Below are 25,348 nucleotides of genomic sequence, written 5' to 3'. Positions count from 1 at the left end.
ACATAAGGGTGAATTATTTCTAGCTCGGTGGGCCCATGACACCTCAGGGTGTCATCAAGGAAGAGATGCAACATACAGATGGGCTCGTGATCGAGGGGTGGACTTGACCATGGACACTATTGTGCAGGTTATCCATGAATGTGAAACATATGCTGCGATCAAGCAAGCCAAGCGGTTAAAGCCTCTCTGGTATGGAGGACGATGGTTGAAATATCAATATGGGGAGGCCTGGCAGATCGATTATATCACACTCCCACAAACCCGCCAAGGCAAGCGCCACGTGCTTACAATGGTGGAGGCAACTACTGGATGATTGGAAACATATCCCGTGCCCCATGCCACTGCCCGGAACACTATCCTGGGCCTTGAAAAGCAAGTCCTATGGTGACATGGCACCCCAGAAAGAATTGAGTCAGACAACGGGACTCCTTTCCGAAACAACCTCATAGACACCTGGGCCAAAGAGCACGGCATTGAGTGGGTGTATCACATTCCCTATCATGCACCAGCCTCCGGGAAAATTGAATGATACAATGGACTGTTAGACTACGCTGAGAGCAATGGGTGGTGGGACGTTCAAACATTTACATACTGTAGATGGGAATAAAGTTCCTGTAGTGCACATAAAAAAATATGCTGGGGAAGACAGTCTGGGTTATTCCTGCCTTGGGCAAAGGCAAACCCATCCATGGGGTTGCTTTTGCTCAAGGACCTGGGTGCACTTGGTGGGTGATGCGGGAGGATGGGGAAGTCCGATGTGTACCTCAAGAGGATTTGATTTTGGGTGAGAATAGCCAATGAATTAAATTGTATGATGTTAATTGCTATGTAATACTGTATGTTATCACTTCTATGATTGCTGTATACCATATCAACAGTATTGCAGTAAGAATCACCCAGATTAATGAAGAATTAACTTTGATGAAACCGAGCAAAGTGCAGTGATGATAGAACTGGACAAGTGCAGCAGTGATAGGGCCAAAACTGGCTTCAGCATGCAAAAAATCCAACACCACACACCATCTCTCCTGCCCTGAAGGACTGTTATGACAGATGGAGCCCAAAGTCATGGACGAAATGAACTCAATGAAAATTTTATAGGGATGGCCCATAGACTAAGGGAATGATATCTGTGTGTATATACCAAAAGACAGGAAAGGTGGTGGTGATTAATTGGAATGTATTGGAAAGTGTGGGACCTGGGCATGACGCAGATGGTATAGAATAAGGGGTGGATACTGTCCTGGTTTTCGGCTGGGATAGAGTTAATTTTCTTCCTAGTAGCTGGTACAGTGCTGTGTTTTGGATTTAGGATGAGAATGTTGATAACACACTGATGTTTTAGTTGTTGCTAAGTAGTGCTTACACTAGTCAAGGACTTTTCAGCTTCTCATGCCCTGCCAGCGAGAAGCTGGGAGGGGGCACAGCCAGGACAGCTGACCCAAACTGGCCAAAGGGATATTCCATACCATGTGACGTCATGCTCAGTATATAAACTGGGGGGAGTTGGCCGGGGGAGGGGTGACCACTGCTCGGGAAGTGGCTGGGCATCGGTCAGCGGGTGGTGAGCAATTGCATTGTGCATCACTTGCTTTGTATATTCTTTTATCATTATCATTATCATTATTATTATTTTCCCTTCCTTTTCTGTCCTATTGAACTGTCTTTATCTCAACCCATGAATTTTACTTTTTTTTTCCCTGATTCTCTCCCCCATCCCACTGGGGGTGGTGGGGAGGAATGAGTGAGCAAAGGCTGTGTAGTGTTCAGCTGCCTGCCGGGTTGAACCACAACACGGTGGTAGTTGGCCAGGGGTTCCAGGCAGGCGCTAGTGCCTGCAGGGTGTCCCGTGCCAGCAGTGTCAACTCCCCTGAGCCATCTGCTGGCCTGTTGAGGGCGCTGCCGCCAGAATTTAGGGGTTTTTAGACGTCTCTGAGCAAAAGCAAGTAGCGACCTTACCCTCCACCCCCCCCATCGGGTGTATGATTGTTCTGTCGCACTGTTACCAGATGCTCCTCTCCCCTTGGGTCTTATTTATCCTCTGTCACGGCCAGAGGTGGTAGCCTTGAAGGCTTATAGTGAGGATGGCTTAGCCCAGGGTTTTATTCAATACTCCACTTCACCCCTTGGTGCCCCTGTATTTTTTGTAAAGAAGAAGGATGGAGACTTGAGGCCATGTGTGGACTACTGGGGATGGGGTGGAAATTGTAATGGACATACCTTGAAATTGTTGTAACTCATACCACCACCCAAAACACCATCTTGAGCCTTGAAAAGCATGGTCTGTGGCAGCACAGCACCCCAGAAAGAATTGAGTCAGACAACAGGACTCATTTTCCTAAACAACCTCATAGACATCTGGGCCAAGGAACATGGTATTGATTGGGTGTACCACATCCCCTATCACGCACCAGCCTCCAGGAAAATTGAACGATACAATGGACTGTTAAAACCTATACTGAGAGCCTTGGGTGCTGGGACATTCAAGCACTGGGATGCAAATTTAGCAGAAGCCACGTGGCTGGTTAACACTAGAGGATCTGCTAAGTGACCTGGCCCTGTGCAAACGAAACCCCTACCTACTGCGGAAGGAGATAAGGTCCCCATACTGCACATAAGGAACTAGCTGGGAAAGACAGCATGGGTTACTCCTTTTGCTCAGGGACCCAAGTGCACTTGGTAGGTAATGCGGAAGGATGGGGAAATCCAATGTGTACCTGAAGGAGATTTAACCTTGGGGGAAAATAACCCATGATTTGAATTGTATGATGCCATAGCTGTATGGAAAAGGATGGAGACTTGAGGCCATGTGTGGACTACTGGGGATTGAATAATATTACCATCAAGAACTGGTAGCCCTTGCCCCTCATTCCTGAACTGTTTTGCAACTGGAGTGTTTGCAGTGGGCGTGTTGGTTTACTAAACTGGATCTGAGAGGGGCTTATAATCTTATTTGTGTTCGTCAGGGCGATGAGTGGAAAACTGCCTTTGTTTGCAAGTACGGCCACTTTGAGTACCGTGTGATGCCTGTTGGCCTGTGTAGTGCCCAAGCTACCTTTCAGCGCTTTGTGAATGATGTCTTCTGTGATTTGTTGGACAGTTATGTCATTGCATATCTGGATGACATTTTAGTTTACTTGACCACATGGGAGGAACATGTTGTTCATGTTTGGGAGGTTCTTTACCACCATCGCCTTTATGCCAAGCTGGAGAAGCATGCCTTCTTCCAACAGTGTATGGATGTCTCAGGGTACTTGATGGGCCCTGAGACGTGAGCATGGACATGAAGATTGACACTGTTCTTCATTGGCAGGCTCCCTCAATGGTGTGTGACATGCAGCGCTTTTTGAGCTTTGCCAATTTTTATCAGTGTTTTATTCGGAATTTTGCTCAAAAGGTTGCTCCGCTCACAGCACTGACTCGTAAGTGTGTCCCTTTTTAGTGGACGCCTGAGGTTCAGGGGGCCTTTGATGACTTGAAGCAGGCATTTACGACAGCCTAGGTTTTGGCCCACCCAGATACCAGTTGTCTTTTTGTATTGGAGGTGGATGCTTCCGCCCATGCCATTGGGGTGGTACTTTCTCAGCGTGGTCCATTGGATGGACAGCTTCATCCTTGTGCTTATTTCTTCTACCAGTTGACTGCTGCAGAGAGGAATTATGATATCTGGGAGAGTTGTTGGCCATCCATGAGGTGTTTGCTGAGTGGAGGCACCTTCTCATGGGTCCTGCCGAGCCCGCTTTGGTACTGACTGACTACTGAAATCTGGAATGTTTTAGGAACCTGAAGTGCCTCTCTCCCCAGTTGACTTGTTGGGCAACTTTTCTCTCAGTTTCCATTTAATATCACCTACAGACTGGGCAAACAGAATGGTAGGGTGGATACCCTGTCATGTCAGGAAGCCCCAGCAGGAGCTGCTGAGGCAGATCCACCCCCCTGTAATTTTTTCTTTCTGCAAAATTTTTTTGCATCCGTGCTGGCCCATGCCTTTTTAAGTTCTGTGCAATGGGTGGTGATTCTTTGGTCATGCAGTTTCAGGCAGGGGATACTTCACAGAATCTGCAGGAGAAGGATGGTTGTCTGTATCATGATGAGCGGCCGTATATCCCTGCTGGTCCACTGCACACACAGTTCCTTCAGCACTGTCATCACATGCTGACAGCAGGGCATGGTGGTCATCGGAAGACTCTGCATCAAGTCACGCAGATGTACTGGTGGCCTATTGTGCATGCAGATGTCACGAGCTATGTTCTTGCTTGCAATGTCAATGCCCAGGCCAAGAAACCGACACAGAGGCTGCAGGGTCTACTACATCCCTTACCAACTCCTGAGTGGCCATGGCGAATTATTTCAATGGATTTTATTGTGAACTTGCCTGTGTCTCAGGGGCAGACAGAGGTGCTTGTGGTGGTAGACTTGTTTACGAAGGCTGCTATTTTTGTTCTACTAAAGAAGCTGCCCACAGCCCCTCAGACTGTGTGTTTGTTTTAGCAGCATGTGTTTTGCTGCCATGGCCTGCCGGATAGCATGGTGATGGATCAAGGGGCCCAGTTCACTGCCCAGTTCTGGAGGTGGCTTATGGGCCTGCTGGGGGTGCAACTCTGTCTGTCCTACCTGTATCACCCACAGTCTAATGGTCAGACAGAGTGGGTGAACCAGATCCTGCAGCAGTATCTCCATTATTATATTAATTACCATCAGGATGACTGGGTCTCTGTGTTACCATTGGCAGAATTTGCCTATAACAGCAGTGTCCACTCTTCCACGCAGAAGACCCCTTTTTATATGCAGTATGGTTTTCATCCCCATGACCACCCTGCTACTCCAGAGGCTGTCCAGGGGGTTTCCCCTGTGAAAGGCAAGATGCTAACTGCAGTACGACTTCCTTAGAAGTACGAACACTACCTGAGACTATGAGCTTTTACCTCAGGGTCGATGTGACCTGAAGACCCAACCTAAGCTGGCTCTCACTGGCTGAGAACACCCCATACCCATGATAAAACAATAGAAGATTTACCTTTCAAAAAAAACCAGGCATATAACCACAGCCAGAACCGCAATTGACCAGAATCCAGTATAACCCCCCCCACACACACACCTGCACAGGACATTGGTTTCGAACAATGAAGATTAACACACCACTAATACATACATCCACACCACCTGCATGGGACAAGCATGTACTGATCCTGCATGGGACAATTACATACTGATTACGTGAGCAATAGTAACTGATTAGCCCACCCCTTAACATGAGTAATTCAATTGGTCTACACAACTTTTGTAATATATATAAACCCTGCTTTCCTCTGTATCAGGATCCTCCATGCATTAGGCTGGGGCACCCCTGTGCGCATAGCTAAAATAAGAGAACAAATTCCCTTGGTAATTCTATGCTAAGCATCCTTGTCTCCCTCCTCAGCCGGCGAAGAACTGACTTTTACACTCCTGAGGACTCCCTTGAGCGGTCTCCCTTGAGCGGTTGTGGCATATACATTTGCTTCTTCAAGAGCAGCTGGAAAAAGCAAAGGCTGCTTACAAAGACTATGCAGATAAACGTTGGTGACCAGCACCAGACTTTGCGGTTGGGGACTATGTTCGGTTGTCTGGTGAACATGTTCATTGTGTGTGGCTTTTTTCTAATTTAGACTACCGTTATCTTGGCCTATATAAAATCGTGGTCCAGGTTAGTCTGGTCACGTTTTGTCCGCAGCTTCCACGTGCTCTCAAGATTCACCCTGTTGTTCACATCTCCCTGTTAAAACCCATTCACCCAGATCCCTTCTAGCGGCAACCTTGACCTCTGCCTACAATTACAGTCCAGAGCCAGAGAGAATATCGTGTCTGGGCTATTTTGGATTCCAGGATATCCTGGGGTACCCTGCAGTATTTGATTGATTGGGCAGGGTATGGCCCGGAGGACCATTCCTGGGGAGCCTGCGTCAGAGGTGCATACCCCAGTTAAGGTTCAGGCTTTTCGTGTCCATTATCCTGCTAAGCCAGGTCCACTGGAGGGTGTGGGGGCACACCCTTGGTAAGGGGGGGGATGGTGTCAGGTTTATGCTTGTATCTGTTCAAAGGAGATAGTTCTGTAAATAGTATGTCTACATCTGCCCTTGGTTTGTTATCAGGAGAGCTAATAAAACTGGCTAGCAGGCAGAGCTCAGCCTCTTTGAGCTATTACTTGCCTAGAGCCTTTGAATCGTATGTCTTTGTCTCTCATTTTGGGCCTGCCCTGACAATTATAGATTTTTGGCTAACAGAATAGAGCAAAAGTTGTACTGTACAAATTAGAATTATCTGGAACTTTTTTTCCTTTCACCCTTGTTCCAAAAGCAGCATTAAATAAGTGGTTTATCTTGCAAAAAGAAAGATTAGTCACTTAATGTTTCTGAAACCACAGATAACCCAACATGAGAAGACTTAAGCATACAAGAAGTTCACATCTGCAGCTTTAAAACACCAACTTGAGAAACAGCAAGAGTCATCCCTCACCTTGATTCTGCTGACAGCCTCTTGTGCCTGCATCATTCTCACATTCTTGGAGGGAGTTTTGTCAGAAAGGAGTTGAGTGGAGCCGAGGTAATTGGCAGCAAAAATTATTCCATCAATCAAGTCTTCAGGATCACAAGGTCCAGGAACTACAAATACAGGGGGGAAAAATCACATTAAACCATGGTTAAAAAAATAATATTCTGACTACTTGAGCCTGTACCTAAGAGCTGTAAATGCTCCTCTGAACTATTTCACTTTAGCATGATGGCATGACAACCAATACTTTTAATCAAGGCATACAAAACACCAAGCATGTCTTCTCAACATCTCTCCAGCAGAAACTAATTGCTAATTCAATTTCTCACAATAGATCATTCTCCTATAAGGCAGGGTTCACTCTAGAGCAAAATAACCTCTTTAGTTTTGTTCTTACATAGAAACAAGAATACTTAAATTGTTCTCTCAGCACTTTGAACAGGTAGTGGAATCTCCTCAAGAGTGCTTTACAATTATGATACATACACACACACCCCCCCATAATAGAGGAGATCAATATTATCAAAATCACACTCGTTCCTAACAAGGGTATTGTGTTGGGGCGGGGTGGGGGAGGTGTTAAACAAAAAGATTTTGATGGTAAATATACAGAGCAAGGGCTCTTGCGTTTGGGAAAAGCTACTGTCTTAGTCCTGCAAGATACTTAACGACTTCAGCTCTCATCAGCTTCTGTGTAAAGTTAAAAGTCAATGAGGTATTTATCACCTCACAAGTCAGTACAGAGAAACATGTATAATATACAGGTTTTCAGGTGTTTGGGGATTATATCTGCAGAAGACAGGGCTTTTCTCTCTATATGTTAAAATTCTCATGATCTGAGAAAAAGGAAGGTTTATGCAAGAAGCTTCTTGTTTTGCTACAAGTAAGAAAAAAAAAATCTATGTTCAAGGCCAGTGAAAATGTACAGATAATCATCGTTTGAGAGAATTTGAGAGAATTGGTAAAATTGTCTATATTTTATCAAGAAGTATAAACTGTTTTTGCTCTCTGTTTTGCTAGGAACAAAACCTGATCCTTTCAGAACAGAGTTTTTAGTCAACTCAAGAGTTAGCCTAAGATGTAATAGGTGCTAAAGCCTGAAGTTGAACATAACACAAAAATGCCAAATTTTTTCTAATTCACCAAAGATGACATTAACAAGGACTGAGAACTTTACTCCCAAAAGAATATGTAATTATTAAGTTAATAAAAAAATTAGTAGCTAGAGCTAAATCTTAATCACACTCATAATATACACACAGATATGAGTACATACACAAACTATCATGAAGCTTTCCCAATTTATGGCTTCTTTATAGATGAAAGTTTATGACTACTGGTTTTGAGGTACCTTGAGTGTGCTCAATCTGTTCAGATACTACATAAATGGACACCCAAAAAATGAAAGTAATTATGGTCACTAGTCACTTTCAAGAATGAAACCCAAAGGAATGGAATTTATATTGTTAGGGCTGCAGGCAAATGATTGGGCCACTGATTAGGCTGTGGCCCAAGGTTCAGCTAATTGAACAGGATGTGGAAAACTACTGGCCGTGACATGAGAAATTGCTGGACGTGACAGGTAACAGGAGTGAGAAGCTGCCAAAAGTTACAGGCAACGCCATGAGGGATGGCTGGATTGCACTGGTGGTTAAGGGGGAGCTACGTGAGACTTCACAGACACCTGACGGAGCATTGGGGGCCTTTGGGGGAGTGGAACCTTGCAAGGCCAGCAGTGCCTGGGTAACTGTAGCATATAAGGCTGAGAGTGTCTAGGGACTGGTATCAGAAATACCAAATTTGGGTATGGATGTAGCAAAACGGACCAATGGGGAAAAAGTAATTGGAGGTGGGTTGTTTATTTGGGAGGAGACCAGGGTGGAGAATGGGAGGGATCAAGGTAGATGAGGGGGGAAGTACAAGCATGGGAAAATGGAGAAAAGGGGGGGATAGAAGAGGCCGGTCGCATGTAAGCAGGCTGCCAGTCAGTACATGTTTGACTGAGCCTTGTGCCTGATCACTGTAGTCTGTCCTGTCTTATTAAATCCTTTTTCTTAATTCATTTTTCTGTGTGCTCTCACCCTCTATCCTATGTGAGCGCTTCAAGGTCTAAGTGCCAGCAACTGGAGAAGGGGCCACAAGTCACAGGGCCCATAGGTCTATGTGCCAGCAACTGGAGGAATCAGGGTGTGTTTATATTTCCCTAATGAATTTTAATACTCTGTGTGTGTGTGTGTGCAATTTGCTAGCAAACATCAACCTGGACTAGCTGGCAAGTAGGAGACCCACATCTGGAAAGACTCAAGGTGTGGGTGAGGGGCCCCATGTCAAATCTGCTTCCATGATCAGGACGACTGGGGGGGTTGGGGTGCTTTCCCTGGCTATCAGGGGAACACCCAGATGGGATAGAGCAAACATCTTGATATCACTATGTTGGTGCCTGTTCCAGGCCTGACAGCATCAGCATCTTACCAACTGCTTCCAACCAACCACATAGCATCTAGAAGTGCTACATATTGGCATATTATTGCTCAAGCCCTGAAACTATACAGTATTTTAATTGCCAATATTTGTTACTCTGTGCATAAAGGCCTTATCACCACTTCCATTACCAAACCTTTTATAGCATAGTTTTTGATCAAAACACAAAATCTTAAACATAGGGTGAAAGAGGTACAGATAAGACAGGAAGCATATTCAAAAGGAGAGAGGAACATGTTTTATTTTTATGAGATGTGAACACACTTGCAGAACAGCAGCATTGTTCTTCACAAGCCCCTCTCCGTACATTATGTTAGAGTATGAAATTATCTGTTGAATAAAAGTGTAGTGCAGGTGAAAGTTTTTCTCAGACTATCAATTACCTGCATAAAAATAGTGTGTTCAATGTTTGAAGCAACTGCCCACTGGACCAATATCTCAAAGAATGCTAAGAGATTTTTTTATTTGTTGGGGGGCAGGGACACACTTTAAGATGGTCCGTGACAGAGAGAGGGCTGTCTACCAGAGACAGATCCTTCATCGGTTTGAATTTCCAAACCTCAGATAGTTTCAAAGCAATCTATGTAATTTACACCAGTTCATCTGGTCACAGGTTCTAAAATATACAACATATACTTTTAAAGACTAAACCAATGCCAAAATTTACAGTCTAAAGACAGTACACTGTAAAGCAATCAAGGAATTTGAAGACATTCCAAATTAAATGAGACATCAGCTTTTTTTTTTGCTTGCCATTCTATAAAGCATAAAGGTTATTTAATCAGAGGATAAGTACCTCAAAATCAGTGTAAGTTTCCTCCTACTTGCCTGCCAATTAAATCTCAGTTTTGTGGAGATTTTGACTATTTTGTCTAACAGATTCCTTATCAGACACCAAATTACTCTCTACACACACATTCACATACATTATTTCCACGGTGGTTTTGTTTAATCAGTGATTTAAATTATATCGATAACAACCCAGTAGAAAGGTGGCAGGAGCCATCAATAAAATGTTACAAAATAAGAGAGAGATTTTACTCAACTTCCAAAAAAGCATACTAGGGTTTATTTCAAGTTCCAGGTTGGACACAGTTTAATCTAAATCAGTTCATCCAACCTTAGCAAGTTTTATGTTCTGCACATAAAAATAAAGTTCTATACATTAAAAACATTGGAGTTCTTCATATAATGAAAAAAAAATTAAGTTATGAAATATATCTTACCTTCAACATATGTTGGGAATGAAGCCAAGCTTTTTCTGGACTGTAATCAAGAAAAATAGGCTTTCAAACAGAACAAGGTATGCTTAAACACACATTATTAAAAATTCCTCCATAAAAATGAAATCACAGTAATAGTTTTTAGCAAAAGATGGTGAGAGTTTATTAGGAAAATATTTACTTTTAAATTAAAAGTCTGACCAATTATTAGAGGGTTATTATCCCTAAATATGGTATATTCTATTAACATGTTCATCAAGCAGGCAACACACTACATTATTTTGAATTAGCTCTTGGCGTTTGGCAACATGCTTCCTGACTACTAATTAGTGCTGTGCTCTCTTTAACAAACAGAAATACAGGAAAATACATAATCTCTCAAAGACATTTTCCAAATAAATACATATGGAGATATTTAAAATGGACCAATACTATTATTATTCATGACAAAAAGCATTGACCTGCTCTGTTAATTATGAACCAAATTTAATTACTTATTAGGATTGTTCTTGACAGGCTATGTAGCCACCTATATCTGCTGGAGTAAATGCATTTAATAACAGTCCTACACTGATTATGTTTATGCTGTAACAAGCACAAAAGTACATATAAACGTGTGTGATTTAGACAATGAAAACTGCAAGGCATTTATTCCTTGTTTGTTTAACCAAGTAAAGAATGAAGTAAAGTCTCACTTTCATGAAAGGTGGGCTAGTAGAAAAAAAAAAATGTCCGTCCTACATTTGTAGACACACAGACTAAAATAATACCTCATTTCCAATTGTAATTTTCTATGAAAGAGACTGTGGTAACAATATAAACATCTAGAAATGATAACTTCAGGGAGACTCACCATTTTGTTATATTCAACAATATATAGATATGGGAGAATTTACTAAAGACAACTTTGTATAAAAAAACATGGTAGTAGGTATACTAAAGCATATGCTGCTATTAAACCTTTTTGAAATAAAAGTTTTGGATATGCCAAGCATTACAAGATGTTGACAAACCTGAACCTTATTCTACAATGCATTAAATTTGGAGCAACTCCTATATATATATCTCTCTCTCAAAACAAGATCCATGTATGATCAGGATAAAGTCCAGTGTCTCAGAAGAGGTTCAGTTGCATTTACATATTCACATATATACCAAGTTGTTTTCCTTTATGATAGGCAGTTTAACAGGTTCTGTACACTTGTGACAAATCAATCACTTGGGAAGTGCACACTTATGTGACAGGTAAATGACTAATCCAGAGAGTCTTTTCCATTTATTGTTACAAGGATGTGAGGAATAAGTAATATTTTTCATCCTACTACACTGTCCTCACTGTAAAATAATTAGTGGCAGAAAAACAAAAGGCGCATGAAATAGAAAACAGAGCCTAGAGAACCTTAAAATACTTGGCTTTTCCTCATGAAAGAGAGTTGCTGAGTTGTCCAGCAAAACCATGAAAGCTCTTGTGGTGGATTTGGCAGTGTTAGGTTTACGGTTGGACTCAATGATCTTAAAGGTCTTTTCCAACCTAAATGATTCTATGATTCTTCTCAGAGACAATATTAGCAGAGAGAAATTTGTGACTAAGTAATGACCGCCTGCTGTCAAAATGCTTAAGGGAAATCAAGTGCTGAGAGGACACAAGCATTTATTTTCAAATCAGGAGTGGCTGTTCTTTGGCTATTCAATCTGTTGTGATTACTTTATTTTTACTGCACCACCTATACCCATTTCAATAATTGCATGCAATTGCTGCTACTGTGATGCAAGCAGAGATTCAATTAGCTGGATTCTGACAGGCCTAGAGAACAAAACAACTGTATACTTACAAAAAATCAGAGGCATCTTATCCACATAAGTATCCTTTTCAAAGCATATAATTTTTTTTAAAAGACTCAAGACCTAACCAAATTTTATGTATATAATTACAGGTTTGACAGATATTCAGTAATCTGACTAGCCAATAAAACTTCATTTCAGGATAAAGCTGTGTAAACTAACATCAAATTAATGTTTTTATTACAAAGGCTCTACACAGACAATTTTTTTTCATTCATTATCCATGTCAAGAAACACCGATAAAACTAAAGTAATAACAAGGTATCAGATAATGTTATTGAAAAAGGGGAATCAATTTTTAATTATATATCCATGAGTAATAAAAAAATTGGTCATTAATGTTGAATTACTGTTTTTGTCCATCAACTGAACACTAAAATTTACATTTTAAATAAAGGTTTTAAGACCTAAAAGTGTTTCCCAAAAATGATGAGGCTTTGTCATTATTATTTTTGTAAGGGAGGTACTAAACCATGCAGTGTTGCTTATTTGCATGGAAAAAAACCCAGCACCCCACAACACATCTGACTGAAATTACTCTGAAAGTTTATTACTTCTAACACTATATGTGATCACATATTGAAAACTAAAATGGGTAGCATCTTGTTTGGTTTTTTTCTTTGAGTAAGATTAATGATATCTAACAACTGTCAGCCTTTAGAGTTGTCACAAAGCAACTACATCTGTAAACTGAATAAAGCCAGAGGCTTTAGCAAGCTAAAGAATATTGTAGATGAAATCATAATGACACAATCCAATACTGTTGAAGGCTTTGGTGCAGGATAAATTAAGGACAAAATTCCTGTGTCTTCTGAAAGCTTCCATCCCCTTCTAAATGCAAGCATAGGTTTAAATTAATATATATACACAGGCTACAAGCTTTTTTCCCCCCTAGATGATAAAGAAGAAAAAAAAAAAAGAATGGACTAAGTCTTGTTTAAATTTCAACCAATATTTCTGGTTACAGTAGATTGGTTTATTCATTTGTAGAAGATATCATGCTGTTAGCTGATAGCTAAGCACAAGTTATCTATCAGCAACTGTGTCTACTTGCTTACAGATCTCTGTTAACAAATCTAACATTGAAGACTGGAAAAAAAAATTCTCATATCAGTGAGATAAGAAGCATTTCTCATCTCATCTCAGTGGAACTACTGCAGTGTGGAAACCTGCCAGGTACAGGCCTTGACAAAAAAATGAAGTGTATAGCTTGCTTTCAAGGAGCCCAGAGTCAGGACTCCTAGATTCTAGTTCCAGTTCTGCCTGTGAATCATTGGCAGACTATTGAGAAATCACTTACTTGTTCCTATGGGTCAGTTTGCCCATCAATAAGATAGTAGGCAGAATTAAATTACTACATTGGAAGGGCCTATTCACCTGGCTGAGAAATGTTATTTTCTTTATGGCAAGATATTCTGCAGAGATAAGGAAGAGGACTAGCTCCTCTTGCCCTGAATATAGAGGTGACGTTGGCAGCTGTTCCTCAATAAATGAATACCCTCTAGCCTGTTAAACAAGTGTTGTTGCGACCAAACACAGAGTAAGGAATGTCATCGCAAATGGTCTTAGATACAGTATGTTATGCATTCAATCAGACAGGGAGGCAAGCACAAAGGAAAAATGTCAAATCAGTTTTTTCTTTTTGTTGCTGTTTTGGTACAAGAGAGGAGATTACACATGTACAAAGAGGTAAAGAAAATAGAAAGGCATAAGCAATACAGACAAGACAGTGGCTTTCAAAAAGATTGCACTACCTCTTTATTAGTGGAGGTCTCTGCTGTACTGCAGACATCCTGATGATGTTGCCTACTTGGTTCAGCACCCCAGGGTGAAGAGGAATCAGGAGATAGAGACTAGACATGGTAAGAAAATAAAATTACATAATTTGAGTGACCGATGTAGAAATATCTCTGGTTTGGCAGTGGGAATAAGAAATGAGGAAAACACCAAAGCATGACAAACACTTTCTGAAGTGTTATAGCCCTTCTTTTCATTGCAGTGATCACACACAGTCTATTGGGATGTTGAGTCTTATCTAAACAGCTAAATCGTCACAGAAAACTTTTTTTCTTTGTCAATAATCTATTAAATTAAGCACATTGAAAAATTAATAGCTGCCCTCAGTGGTGGACAACTGTGGTGGGTTGACCTCGGCCAGCTGCCACACACCCACCCAGCCGCTCTCTCACTCCCCCTCCTCAACAGAACAGGGGGAGAAAATAAGATGGAAAAGCTCATGGGTCGAGATAAAGACAGGAAGATCACTTACCAATTACTGTCACGGGCAAAACAGACTTGACTTGAGGAAAATTCCTTTAATTTTTGCCAATTAAAAAAGATTTGGATAGTGAGAAACAAAGACAAATTAAAACAACACCTTCTCTCCACCCCTTTTTCCCAGGCTCAATTTCACTCCTTCATTCCTGACTCCTCTATTTCCCCACACCCCGAGCAATGCAGGGGGGATGGGAAACGGGGGATTTAGGTCAGTCCATATGTCGTGGTTTAGCCCCAGCCGGCAACTAAGCACCACACAGCCGCTCGCTCGCTCCCCCCCCTGGTGGGATGGGGGAGAGAATCGGAAGAGTAAAAGTGAGAAAACTAGTGGGTTGAGATAAAGACAGTTTAATAGGGAAAGCAAAAGCCACGCACGCAAGCAAAGCAGAACAAGGAATTCATTCACTACTTCCCATCAGCAGGCAGGCATTCAGCCATCTCCGGGAAAGCAGGGCTCCATCATGCGTAACGGTTACTTGGGAAGACAAACACCATCACTCCAAACATCCCCTACTTCCTTCTTCTTCCCCCAGTTTTATATGCTGAGCATGATATCATATGGTATGGAATATCCTTTTGGTCAGTTTGGGTCAGCTGTCCTGGCTGTGTCCCCTCCCAACTTCTTGTGCACCCCCAGCCTACTCGCTGGTGGGGTGGTGTGCGAAGCAGAAAAGGCCTTGACTCTGTGTAGGCACTGCTCAGCAGTAACTAAAACATGGGTGTGTTATCAACACTGTTTTGGTCACAAATCCAAAACATAGCCCCATACAAGCTACTATGAAGAAAATTAACTCTATCCCAGCCAAAACCAGCACACCATAACAGTTCCTCTCCGCCGCTCCTTCCTCCTCACACTTTTCCCCTGCTCCAGCATAGGTCCTCTCCGCAAGCTGCAGTTCCTGTCAGGAAAAATCTGCTCTAGCGTGGGTTTTCCACAGGCCTCAGTTCCTTCAGGAAATATCTACCTGCTCTGGCGTGGGGTCCTCCACAGGCCCCAGTGTGGATATCTGCTCCGGCATGGTCTCTTCCACAGGCTGCAGGGGAATATCTGCTCTGGTGCCTGGAGAACCTCCTCCTGCTCCTTATTCTCTGACCTTGGTGTTCATACCACTGTTTCTCACTTTTTTTTCCCCTCACTCCTCTGCTCATCATCTGGCATTTTTGTCCTTTCTTAAATGTTTTCACAGAGGCGCCACCAACTTCGCTGACTGGCTCAGCTTCAGCCTGCTGTGGGTCCATCAACAAGCTGGCTGGAACCATCTGTGTCCAGCACAGGGCAGCCCCATACCTCTTCCCACAGAGACCACCCCTGCAGCCCCCCCCGGTACCAAAACCTTAACTAAATCTTAATGGAGAAACCATCTTTCAGACTATTTCCCCCACTAATTCACTATCATAAAGAATGTTCTTCTCTGTTCTAACTATAAAACCTCCATCAGATATCATATACTTGGGAAAGTCATATTAGAAAAATAAAGCGAACAGCACAGAAAACCGGTATCATGAATTTTCTATCTCTATGTGATCCACCAGCAAATACCTTGGTAAGCTGCTATGAGAAATGCTATCATACTAATAGGAGACTCATGGAATGCTGCTAATATTAAAGAGTTATAGCTAGGTATCTAAAGTCAAGAGTAGTAAGTACTTTAGTGCAAATATGATACAAAAATACAGCATGTAAAAGAGTGTAAAGCTTTGACCCAGCAAGTATTTCAAAACCAGATCTTTAGGAGATGTGGCAGTGCAGATGTCACAGGGTGAACCCTCAGAGGAAGCTTTAGTATTCAGTTATGCAAACTGTTGGTTTTTTTAGCCCAGCAACCCTGAAATTCTACAAAGTCTCCTTCAACATAGAAATCTTGGTCCTTGCTTTGCCAGATCAGTACAGTTTGTCACTAATAGTAAAACAGTCAAATACTATCCTTCTAGCTTCATAAGCAATTATTACATCCCTTCTCTAAGCCAGCTAGTGTTATAACACTGTAATATGACTATATTTCTGCTTTGAGATGGCAGCAGCAATAACCCAGAAGCAAATTCTTGGCTGCATTCCCACCCCAGCTTAAATCTTGAACTCTATCAAATATGCTATGAAATCTAATTTCTGCTGTTTTTTCTTCACAAACACACAACAACAAAAAAATCCCCCCTCCTCCTTTTCCTCATTTCTTGAAAAGGCCTATCTTGTATGTTTACTAAAAAGAAATTCCAGAATTACATTCAACTAATAGAGGCTACCAAAGAGTTAGAAAGCAATTCTTTATACAGATGCATCTTAGGTAAACAGTAGCCCTTGCTTCTATTTTTTTTTTTTTTTTAATTCACAACTGTGGGGCAAAAAAAGACATACAGAAAAGGTGATTTTGTGAAATGGCACCTAGAATATGGGAATATACTTGCACTATGAAAATGATGAATCATCTATCACCCATAAGATCCCTGGCACTCTCACAAGTACTTTGAGAGAGTTATATACTTCCTAACTTACCATGTGACATAAAATGTTACAGTAGTGTGCTGACTCAACTGCACAAGTAGCATTTCCTATTCCCTTGGGAAGGCATTCCCATTGCATTCCTATTCCCATTAGATACATAATACTGTTTATATTACGGTTAAACATAAAAGGTGTGAAATACTGTCAACCTAACAATGACATCATATACAGATATTGGAAGACTGAGCTTTAAGCAGTAAGCAAAGACAAAAAAAAATAAAGCATATGATCCTTCAATGCTAAATGTATCCACAAAGAATTCTCTGAAAAGCCTGAAAGCTCTCATATTCATATGTCAAAATAATAATAAAAAAAGCTTTTACATAAACTAATCTAATTGCTGACATATAGAAATTCAGCACTGCTTAAAATGTGTTAATGGTTGTTCCAGTAGCACAACAAAAATCCTAAGCTAGTCTTGTCTACAGAATATTATTCTTATTGACCTATCAGAAAGATCATATAGCTGCCTTCTAGGAACTGTCTTTCCATGTTTGCTACAAAAGTTTCCGAAAGAACTACTGCAGCCTGACCAACCCCCACCCACCCCCAAATCCAAACATCATACAATCTACAGTGTGCTACAAGACATGCAATTAGTTATTCCCAAAAATGCTTGTATGTCCAAGTTTTGTCTTTGAAGAAAACTGCTCTTTGTCTTCCTCAGCAAAATGAAAGCACAGAGGTACAATATACAACATACACTACAGCCCGCAAGTAGCTTTTATACCAATAGCAAGAAATATTTGATAAATCATGGAGGACAGACAATTTATGCAGCTACTTGAAAACACTGTAAACTAATGTCTAAAGCAAATGTCCAATACTGCTTCTTTAAGAGTTAACAGAACTGCTTTAGAAGCCTAACTAAAACTTTGTCAAGATACAAACAATAAATTAATGTCAGTCTTTCTATTATTACCATAGAAAACTTTGCTACTGACTTGTAAAGTGCTTTTTTCCAGGAGTCTTAATAATAATAAACACCTGCAACCTTTTTTTTTTTCTCCTCCTTGAAGACCTACATATATTTCTCTTTTAGCCCAGTACATCCAAAAATTCTCCATCTTAATTGCATTGCTTCAGTCTAACAATGTGATCCACTTCACCTGAGAGTCCTTCACTGCCCTTTACAATGGGATTTAATAACAAAACTCATAATAGGAAAGACAATAGCACTGTGTTGCATCAAACCTATCCTGCTCAACCCAGTTGGTTAGAATGTCTTCTAATACTAAAATCTGCTCGTTTTAGAAGAGTGATGCTGTTTACCAATTTTTTGCAGCAGTATATCTCAAGACCTATGATTTGCGCACTGCATACATCTTCTATTTGTACCTTTAAATGCCTCGTTCCCATACTCAGCTAAGAGCATTCATAACATACAATTTCCGGGTGGAGATAGCTCTTGCCCATCATTCTTCCCTAGGAGACTACTCTGAAGATAAAGGGCCCTGCCCTTCCAGAGGGATGAGAGTATATACCTAGGAGAACCATGGTCTTTTCTAAAAGGAATCCCTCTATGCCATTCTCTCTGATGTGTAGGTGCCAAAAAATCCATGCTGGCCCATCATGCATTATTCAGGAAGGCATGAACTGCACTTCTCCAGTTCTATATCTAATCTAACTGCAGCTGCATAGCCTTTTCCATACAGTGTCAGTTTCTTGATGTCATTACTCTTACCGCTGTGCAAAATGAACTGATATTATCTTTAGAAACAGATGATACAAAACTGGGAGAAGTGGCTGATACTGCAGAGGGTTGTGCTGCCATCCAGAGGGACCTTGACAAACTGGAGAAATAGGCTGAGAGGAACCTCATGAAGTTCAGCAAAGGGAAATGCCAAGTCCTGCACCTGGGGAGAAACAACCCCAGACACCGATACATACTTGGGGCCACCCAGCTGGAAAGCAGCTTGGCAGAAAAAGACCTGGGGGTCCTGATGGACACCAAGTTGAACATGAGCTAGCAATGCGCCCGCACAGCAAAGGCAGCCAACAGCATCCTGGGATGCATTAGGAAGAGTGTCACCAGCAGGTTGAGGGAGCTGATCCTTCCCCTCTACTCAGCACTGGTGAGGCCACACCCAGAGTCCTGTGTCCAGTTCTGGGCTCCCCAGTACAAGAGAGACATGGACATACTGGAGCCAGTCAAGCAAAGGGCCATGAAGTCGATTAAGAGATTGGAGCATCTCTCATGCAAGGAGGGGATGAGAGAGCTGGGACTGTTCATCCTGGAGAAGGATTAGGGGGGATCTTATCAATATATATAAATAGCTGATGGGAGGGTGTAAAGACGACAGAGCCAGACTCTTCTCAGCGGTGCCCAGTTACAGGACAAGAGGCAATGGGCACAAACTGAAACAGGAAATTCCAAACTTCTTTTTTTTTTTAAATACACCATGAGGGTCATTGAACACTGGAACAGATGGTGAAGTCTGCATCCTTCGAGATATTCAAAACCCAACTGGACAATATCCTGGGCAACCCACTCTAGCTGCCCCTGCTTTGAGCAGGGGGGCTGAATGAGACAATCCCCAGTGGTCCCTTCCAACCTCTGATACTGTCCCTCACAGCATCCCTTTGGACAAGTTGTCCAACTGTGGGATGAACAGGTACATGGTGCGCTGGGTGAAGAACTGGCTGAACAGCAGGGCTCAAAGGGTTGTAGTGAATGGGGCTACATCTGGCTGGCGACCGGTCACCAGCGGTGTTCCTCAGGGTTCAACTCTAGGGCCAGTTCTGTTCAATATATTTATCAATGATCTCGATGCAGGAGTTGAATGCACCATTAGCAAGTTTGCTGATGATACCAAACTGGGAGGTGCTGTTGACTCTCTCAAGGGACAAGAGGCCTTGCAGAGGGATCTGGATAGATTGGAGCATTGGGCAATCATCACTGGCATGAAATTTAACAAGAACAAATGCCAGATTCTGCACCTGGGACAGAGTAATGCCAGGCACAAGTATAGATTGGGAGAGGAGTGGCTGGAGAGCAGCCCCGCGGAAAGGGATCTGGGGGTGCTGGTTGACAGCAGGCTCAATAGGAGTCAGCAGTGTGCCCTGGCAGCCAAGAGGGCAAACCGCATCCTGGGGTGCATCAAACACAGTATAACCAGCCGGTCAAGAGAGGTGATTATCCCACTGTATTCAGCATTGGTGCGGCCTCACCTTGAGTACTGTGTGCAGTTCTGGTCCCCACAATTTAAGAAGGATGTGAAGGTCCTTGAATGCGTCCAGAGGAGGGCAACAAAGCTGGTGAAAGGGCTGGAAGGCATGTCCTATGAGGAGCAGCTAAGAACACTGGGTTTGGCTAGTTTGGAGAAAAGGAGGCTGAGGGGCGACCTCATTGGTCTCTACAGCTTCCTGAGGAGGGGAAGTGGAGAGGGAGGTGCTGATCTCTTCTCCCTGGGATCCAGTGACTGGACGCGTGGGAATGGTTCAAAGCTGTACCAGGGGAGGTTTAGACTGGACATTAGGAAGCATTTCTTTACCGAGAGGGTGGTCAAACACTGGAACAGGCTTCCTAGAGAGGTGGTTGATGCCCCATGCTTCTCAGTGTTTAAGAGGCATGTGGACAATGCCCTTACTAACATGCTTTAACTTTTGGTCAGCCCTGAATTGGTCAGGCAGTTGGACTAGATGATCATTTTAGGTCCCTTCCAACTGAAATAGTCTAGTCCTATTCTATTCTATTCTATTCTATTCTATTCTATTCTATTCTATTCTATTCTTCTATGATTCTATGAAAAGGAGGCACTTATGAGGCCATATCCAGTGATGGCCATGTCTTGCCTAAAAAAGATTTCTGGTTAATAGAAGTTAGAAAGATAAGCAATCTGATCATTTCACTTGAGTTAGGATTTTTCTCAAGCTTCAAACACATTTAGCCCAAGGATACTAACATACTTTTCAATTTTCCTCAAATACACAAGTATACAACTGCAATAGAAAGGAGATGTCTGGAGCTCACTCATCCCCTCTGAAAGTATACATTACTAAATGGGATTGCACAAGGCACTTGTCAGTAAATACTTCACATCATTCAGTATTAAATATGTACCTGAATAGATTATTTATTCACAGAAGTTTGTTACCTACCTTCTACATCACATGACTACCACAGTTTATTATGATAGAATTGTCCATGAGCACTGAGCTTCTAGCATTTTTCTTTTTCATATACCTACAAAGCATTTCTTTTGGAGAAAAATACATAGAATCACAGAATCATAGAATAGTCCAGGTTGGAAGGGACCTTGAAAGATCATCTCGTCAAAACTGTCATGGGAAAGGGAGCCTAGATGAGATTATCTAGCACCCTGTCCAATCACATCTTAGAAACCTCCAGCGATGGGGGACTCTACCACATCCCTGGGGAGGTTGTTCTCACTGTAAAAAAATTTCTTTCTTATGTCGAGATGAAACCCCTCCTGGTGCAACTGGTACCCGTTGCCCCTTGTCTTCTCCATGTGGCTCCTTGTGAAGAGAGAGCCTCCGTCCTCTTTGTAACCACCCTTTAAGTACTGGAATACTGTGATGAGGTCCCCCCGGGCCTTCTCTTCTCCAGGGAGAAAAAAACTAACTCCTTCAGCCTTTCCTCATAGGGCAGGTTCTCCAGCCCTTTGATCATTTTCATGGCCCTCCTTTGGACCCTCTCCAGTCTGTCTGCATCTTACTTGAATTGTGGGGACCAGAACTGGACACAGTACTCCAGGTGCGGCCTGAGAAGCGCTGAGCAGAGTGGGATGATCCCATCTCTATCTCTGCTAGTAACGCCCCTGCGGATGCAGCCCAGGATGCGATTTGCCTTTGTTGCTGCAGCGGCGCACTGCTGACTCACGTTCAGCTTGTTGTCCACCAGGACCCCCAGGTCCCTTTCAGCAAGGCTGCTCCCCAGCCGCACAGATCCTAGTCTGTACTGGTGTAGCCATATATTTGGGTTAATACCTAGACTGTAGTCTTCATTGTACTAGCCTGATTACCTTGTATAAACAATGCATGCCTTACAACAACTATGCCCTTGAAGAAGAACTAGAAGACTGATAAAAGGGGAACATCCTGCCCTAGAAGGCATCGGAGGCTAGATGATTGCCAAAGAAACAAGAAGTCAGCAAAAAACTGTGGTAACTAGGGGAAAGGTAAAGGTGGCAGGGGGAGATCGCGACCACCGACTCAATTCAAGACTGGAAAGACTTGCCCCCCCACATCTGCAAGGAGCATGCGTGCTAATTTACATGGCAAGCGAGGCTAATTTGAACACAACTAACCAATGAGCATGAACTTAGGCAGGCTTTTACTAATCATGTAACAATATAAATATGCTGTAGTTCTTTTGTGTGGTGTGCTAGCTTTGTGGAATTACCACCTAGCATCCATCTTTGCGCAAACATGAGCTAAATAAATATCTCGGCTCTGTGTGCAAGATTGGCTTATTGCACACCGGATACCGGACCCCGCTTGTGGGACAACACTGGGCTCTTTGGTTATTCTGACCCAGGTGCAGGACTTTGCACTTGTCTTTGTGAAACTTCATACTGTTCTTGCTAGCCCACTCTTCCAGCCTGTCCAGGTCTCTCTGTAAGATGGCTCTCCCTTTTGGAGTGTCCACCACACCACCCAGTTTGGTGTCATCAGCAAACTTGGCGAGGGTGCTTTCAATCCCATCATCCAGATCATTTATGAAGATGTTGAACAGCGTGGGGCCCAGTATTGCTCCCTGGGGGACCCCACTTGTGACAGGCTGCCAGCCTGAGTAAAAACCATTGATCACCACCCTCTGAGTGTGGCCTGTTAGCCAATTCCTACCCACCTCGCAGACCACCCATCCAGTCTGTATCTTGCCAGTTTGTCCAGGAGAAGGCTGTGGGAAACAGTGTCGAATGCTTTGCTGAAGTCCAGGTAAACAACATCCACTGCTCTCCCCATGTCAACAGAAAACGTTACTTTGTTGTAGAAGGTGATCAGGTTAGTCTGGCATGATTTGCCTTTGGTAAATCCGGGCTGGCTTTTCCCAGTCACCTGCTTCATTTGGTTTGTGACAATTTCTAGGAGGACTCATTCCATTACTTTCTCAGGGACTGAAGTAAGACTAATGGGCCTGTAGTTTCCCGGGCCTTCTTTTGGGCCCTTCTTGTAGATGGGTATGACATTTGCCCTCTTCCAGCCATCAGGGATATCCCCTGATCTCCACGACTTCTCAAAGATTATAGACAGTGGTCTTGGGCAAGAACGTCAGCCACTTCTCTTAACACCCTGGGGTGGATTCCGTCTGGGCCCATAGATTTATGTGGGTTGAGCCCTTGCAAGAGGCCGCAGACCAGCCCTTCCTCCACTACTGGTGGGTCAACACATGCGTTGCTGTAGCTACTTGATCCTGTGATCTGGGGTCCAGCTACGCCGGTAAAGACAGAGGCAAAGAAGGTATTGAGAACATCTGCCTTGTCAGCATTATTAGTGACTATTTTCCCTGCCCTGTTTAGCAATGGGCCTCTGTCTTCCCTGTGCTTCTGCTTATTGCTTATGTACCTGAAGAACTCTTTCTTGTTGTACTTGACATCTTTGGCCAATTTCAGTTCTAGCTGAGCCTTAGCCTTCCTGACTGCATCTCTGCATGCCCTAGCAAGGTTCTTGTAGTCCTTGATGTCTATTTGGACGCCTTTCCATAGCCGGTATGCTTCTTTATTTGCTTTTAAGCACACCCAAATTCTCTTTGTTAAGCCAGGGTGGTCTCTTGTTCCGCCTTCTTCCTTTCCCTTTGTAGGGGACGGAGATGTTCTTGTGCTTCCAGGAGGCTGTTCTTGAATAACTCCCAGCACTCACAAGCTCCTTTGCCCTCCATGGATGCTTCCCATGGAATCCCACGCAGCTGGGCTCTGAGCATCTTGAAGTTGGCTCTTCTAAAATCCAGGGTCTTTGTCCTACTGCTGGTCTTCAGTGTGCTCAGCAGGATCTTAAACTCCACAATGTTGTGGTCGCTGCATCCAAGGCTACCATTGGTAGTTATGATGTCAAGTAAGTCTTCTCGGTTTGTGAGCAGTAAATCTAGCAATGCGCCATTCCTAGTTGGCATGTCCAGCATCTGTAGCAGGAAGCAGTCCTCAATGCATTCCAGGAACCTGATGGACGACTTGTGTTGTTTTCCCAACAAATGTCTGGGTAATTGAAGTCTCCCATGAGGACCAGGTTCTGTTGGCCTGAGACTTCCTTGAGCAGCTGAAGTAAGGTTTCGTCAGCCTCGTCGTCCTGACTGGGAGGTCAGTAACAGATACCTACCATAAGATCCCCCTTGGTGATGGTCCCTCTAATCTTGATCCAAAGGCATTCAGTAGAACTTTCGCGGTCTCCATAGCTGACCTCCATACACTAAAATTTCTCTTTTACATAAAGTGCAACTGCACCTCCTCTTCTTCCCTTCCTATCTTTCCAAAAGAGTTTGTAGCCATCCATTGCGGTCTTCCAGTCATGTGAGTTTTCCCACCAAGTTTCTGTGATTCCTATGACATCATAACTCTCAGGCTGGGCACAGAGCTCCAGTTCCTCCTGTTTCTTTCCCAGACTATGTGCATTGCTGTACATGCACTTGAGGTGGCTGGACTTAGGGTTCTTGCCTTTGGAGAGGGTTGGGGAGCATTCCTCACTACTCTTGTTAGGTGCGCTCATCCAACCTGTTGCTTATGAATATGCAGGTGTGTCAGTTTTGGACACTCCCCCTCCCCAAGTTTGTTAGTTTAAAGCACGATTCACTAAGTCAGCCAATCTGCTAGCAAAGATTCTCCTGCCTCTTCTAGATAGGTGGATCCCATTTCTCCCCAATAGGCTGTATTCATCAAAGAATGCCCCATGATCATAGAAACCAAAGCCCTGGCGATGTCACCAGCTACAAAGACAGGTATTGATCTGCATGATGCGTCGACTATCCCTGCACCTCTATCCCTGACTGGCAAGACAGAGAAGATCACTTGGGCCCCCAGGGCTCTGAAGTCCTGCTTGATCTTACCCAGGCTATGCTTTACCGTGTCATTGGTGCCCATGTGGAAAAGAAGTAGGGGATAGTAGCCTGTGCTTTTAACCAGTTGTGGCAGTCTCTCTGGGACATCCCAGATCTTGGCTCCTGGCAAGCAGCAAACTTCCCTTGACTGTATATCAGGCCAGCAGATGGGTGCCTCAGTGCCTTTCAGCAGTCACCCACTACTAGCACTCGCCGCTTCCTTTTGCGGCTTTTAGTATGTCTTTTGCAGCTTTTAGTATGTGCTGCTGGTGCAGTTTCTCCCTGTGAATCTTGCTCATTGGCTTCGTCCACTGCCAAGACTTCATATTTGTTGCTGGTTGATACATATGAGGAAGGGGAGTGAAGTGACATCCTGTTCCCACGGGTTACCAGAGACCACGGCACCTCCTTCTCCAACGTGCCGTCTGTTCACTGTTAAAGCTCTTTGTCTGGTAGTCCTTGGAGGTCAGTGTCACGGGGACCTAGTATTTCTTCTTGCAAAGT

At 43.2% G+C, this 25,348-nt stretch overlaps 1 protein-coding gene across 4 annotated transcripts in view; it reads right to left on the bottom strand.

Annotated features, from left to right (window-relative positions):
• LOC143172027 (amyloid-beta A4 precursor protein-binding family A member 1-like) overlaps window positions 1–25,348 on the bottom strand; it is a 138,457-nt gene that overhangs the window by 31,275 nt on the left and 81,834 nt on the right. For all 4 annotated transcript variants that reach the window (XM_076361242.1, XM_076361244.1, XM_076361245.1 and 1 more), the window contains exons 3-5: window positions 13,832–13,930; window positions 10,239–10,278; window positions 6,496–6,641 (exon numbers count right to left, since the gene is read on the bottom strand). In XM_076361242.1, coding sequence (XP_076217357.1) covers window positions 6,496–6,641; window positions 10,239–10,278; window positions 13,832–13,930 — 285 coding nt within the window. The remainder of the gene's footprint in view (window positions 1–6,495; window positions 6,642–10,238; window positions 10,279–13,831; window positions 13,931–25,348) is intronic.

Source organism: Aptenodytes patagonicus, chromosome W, assembly GCF_965638725.1.
Source record: "Aptenodytes patagonicus chromosome W, bAptPat1.pri.cur, whole genome shotgun sequence".
NCBI lineage: Eukaryota > Metazoa > Chordata > Aves > Sphenisciformes > Spheniscidae > Aptenodytes > Aptenodytes patagonicus.
This window is presented reverse-complemented; position numbering and strand designations above follow the sequence as displayed.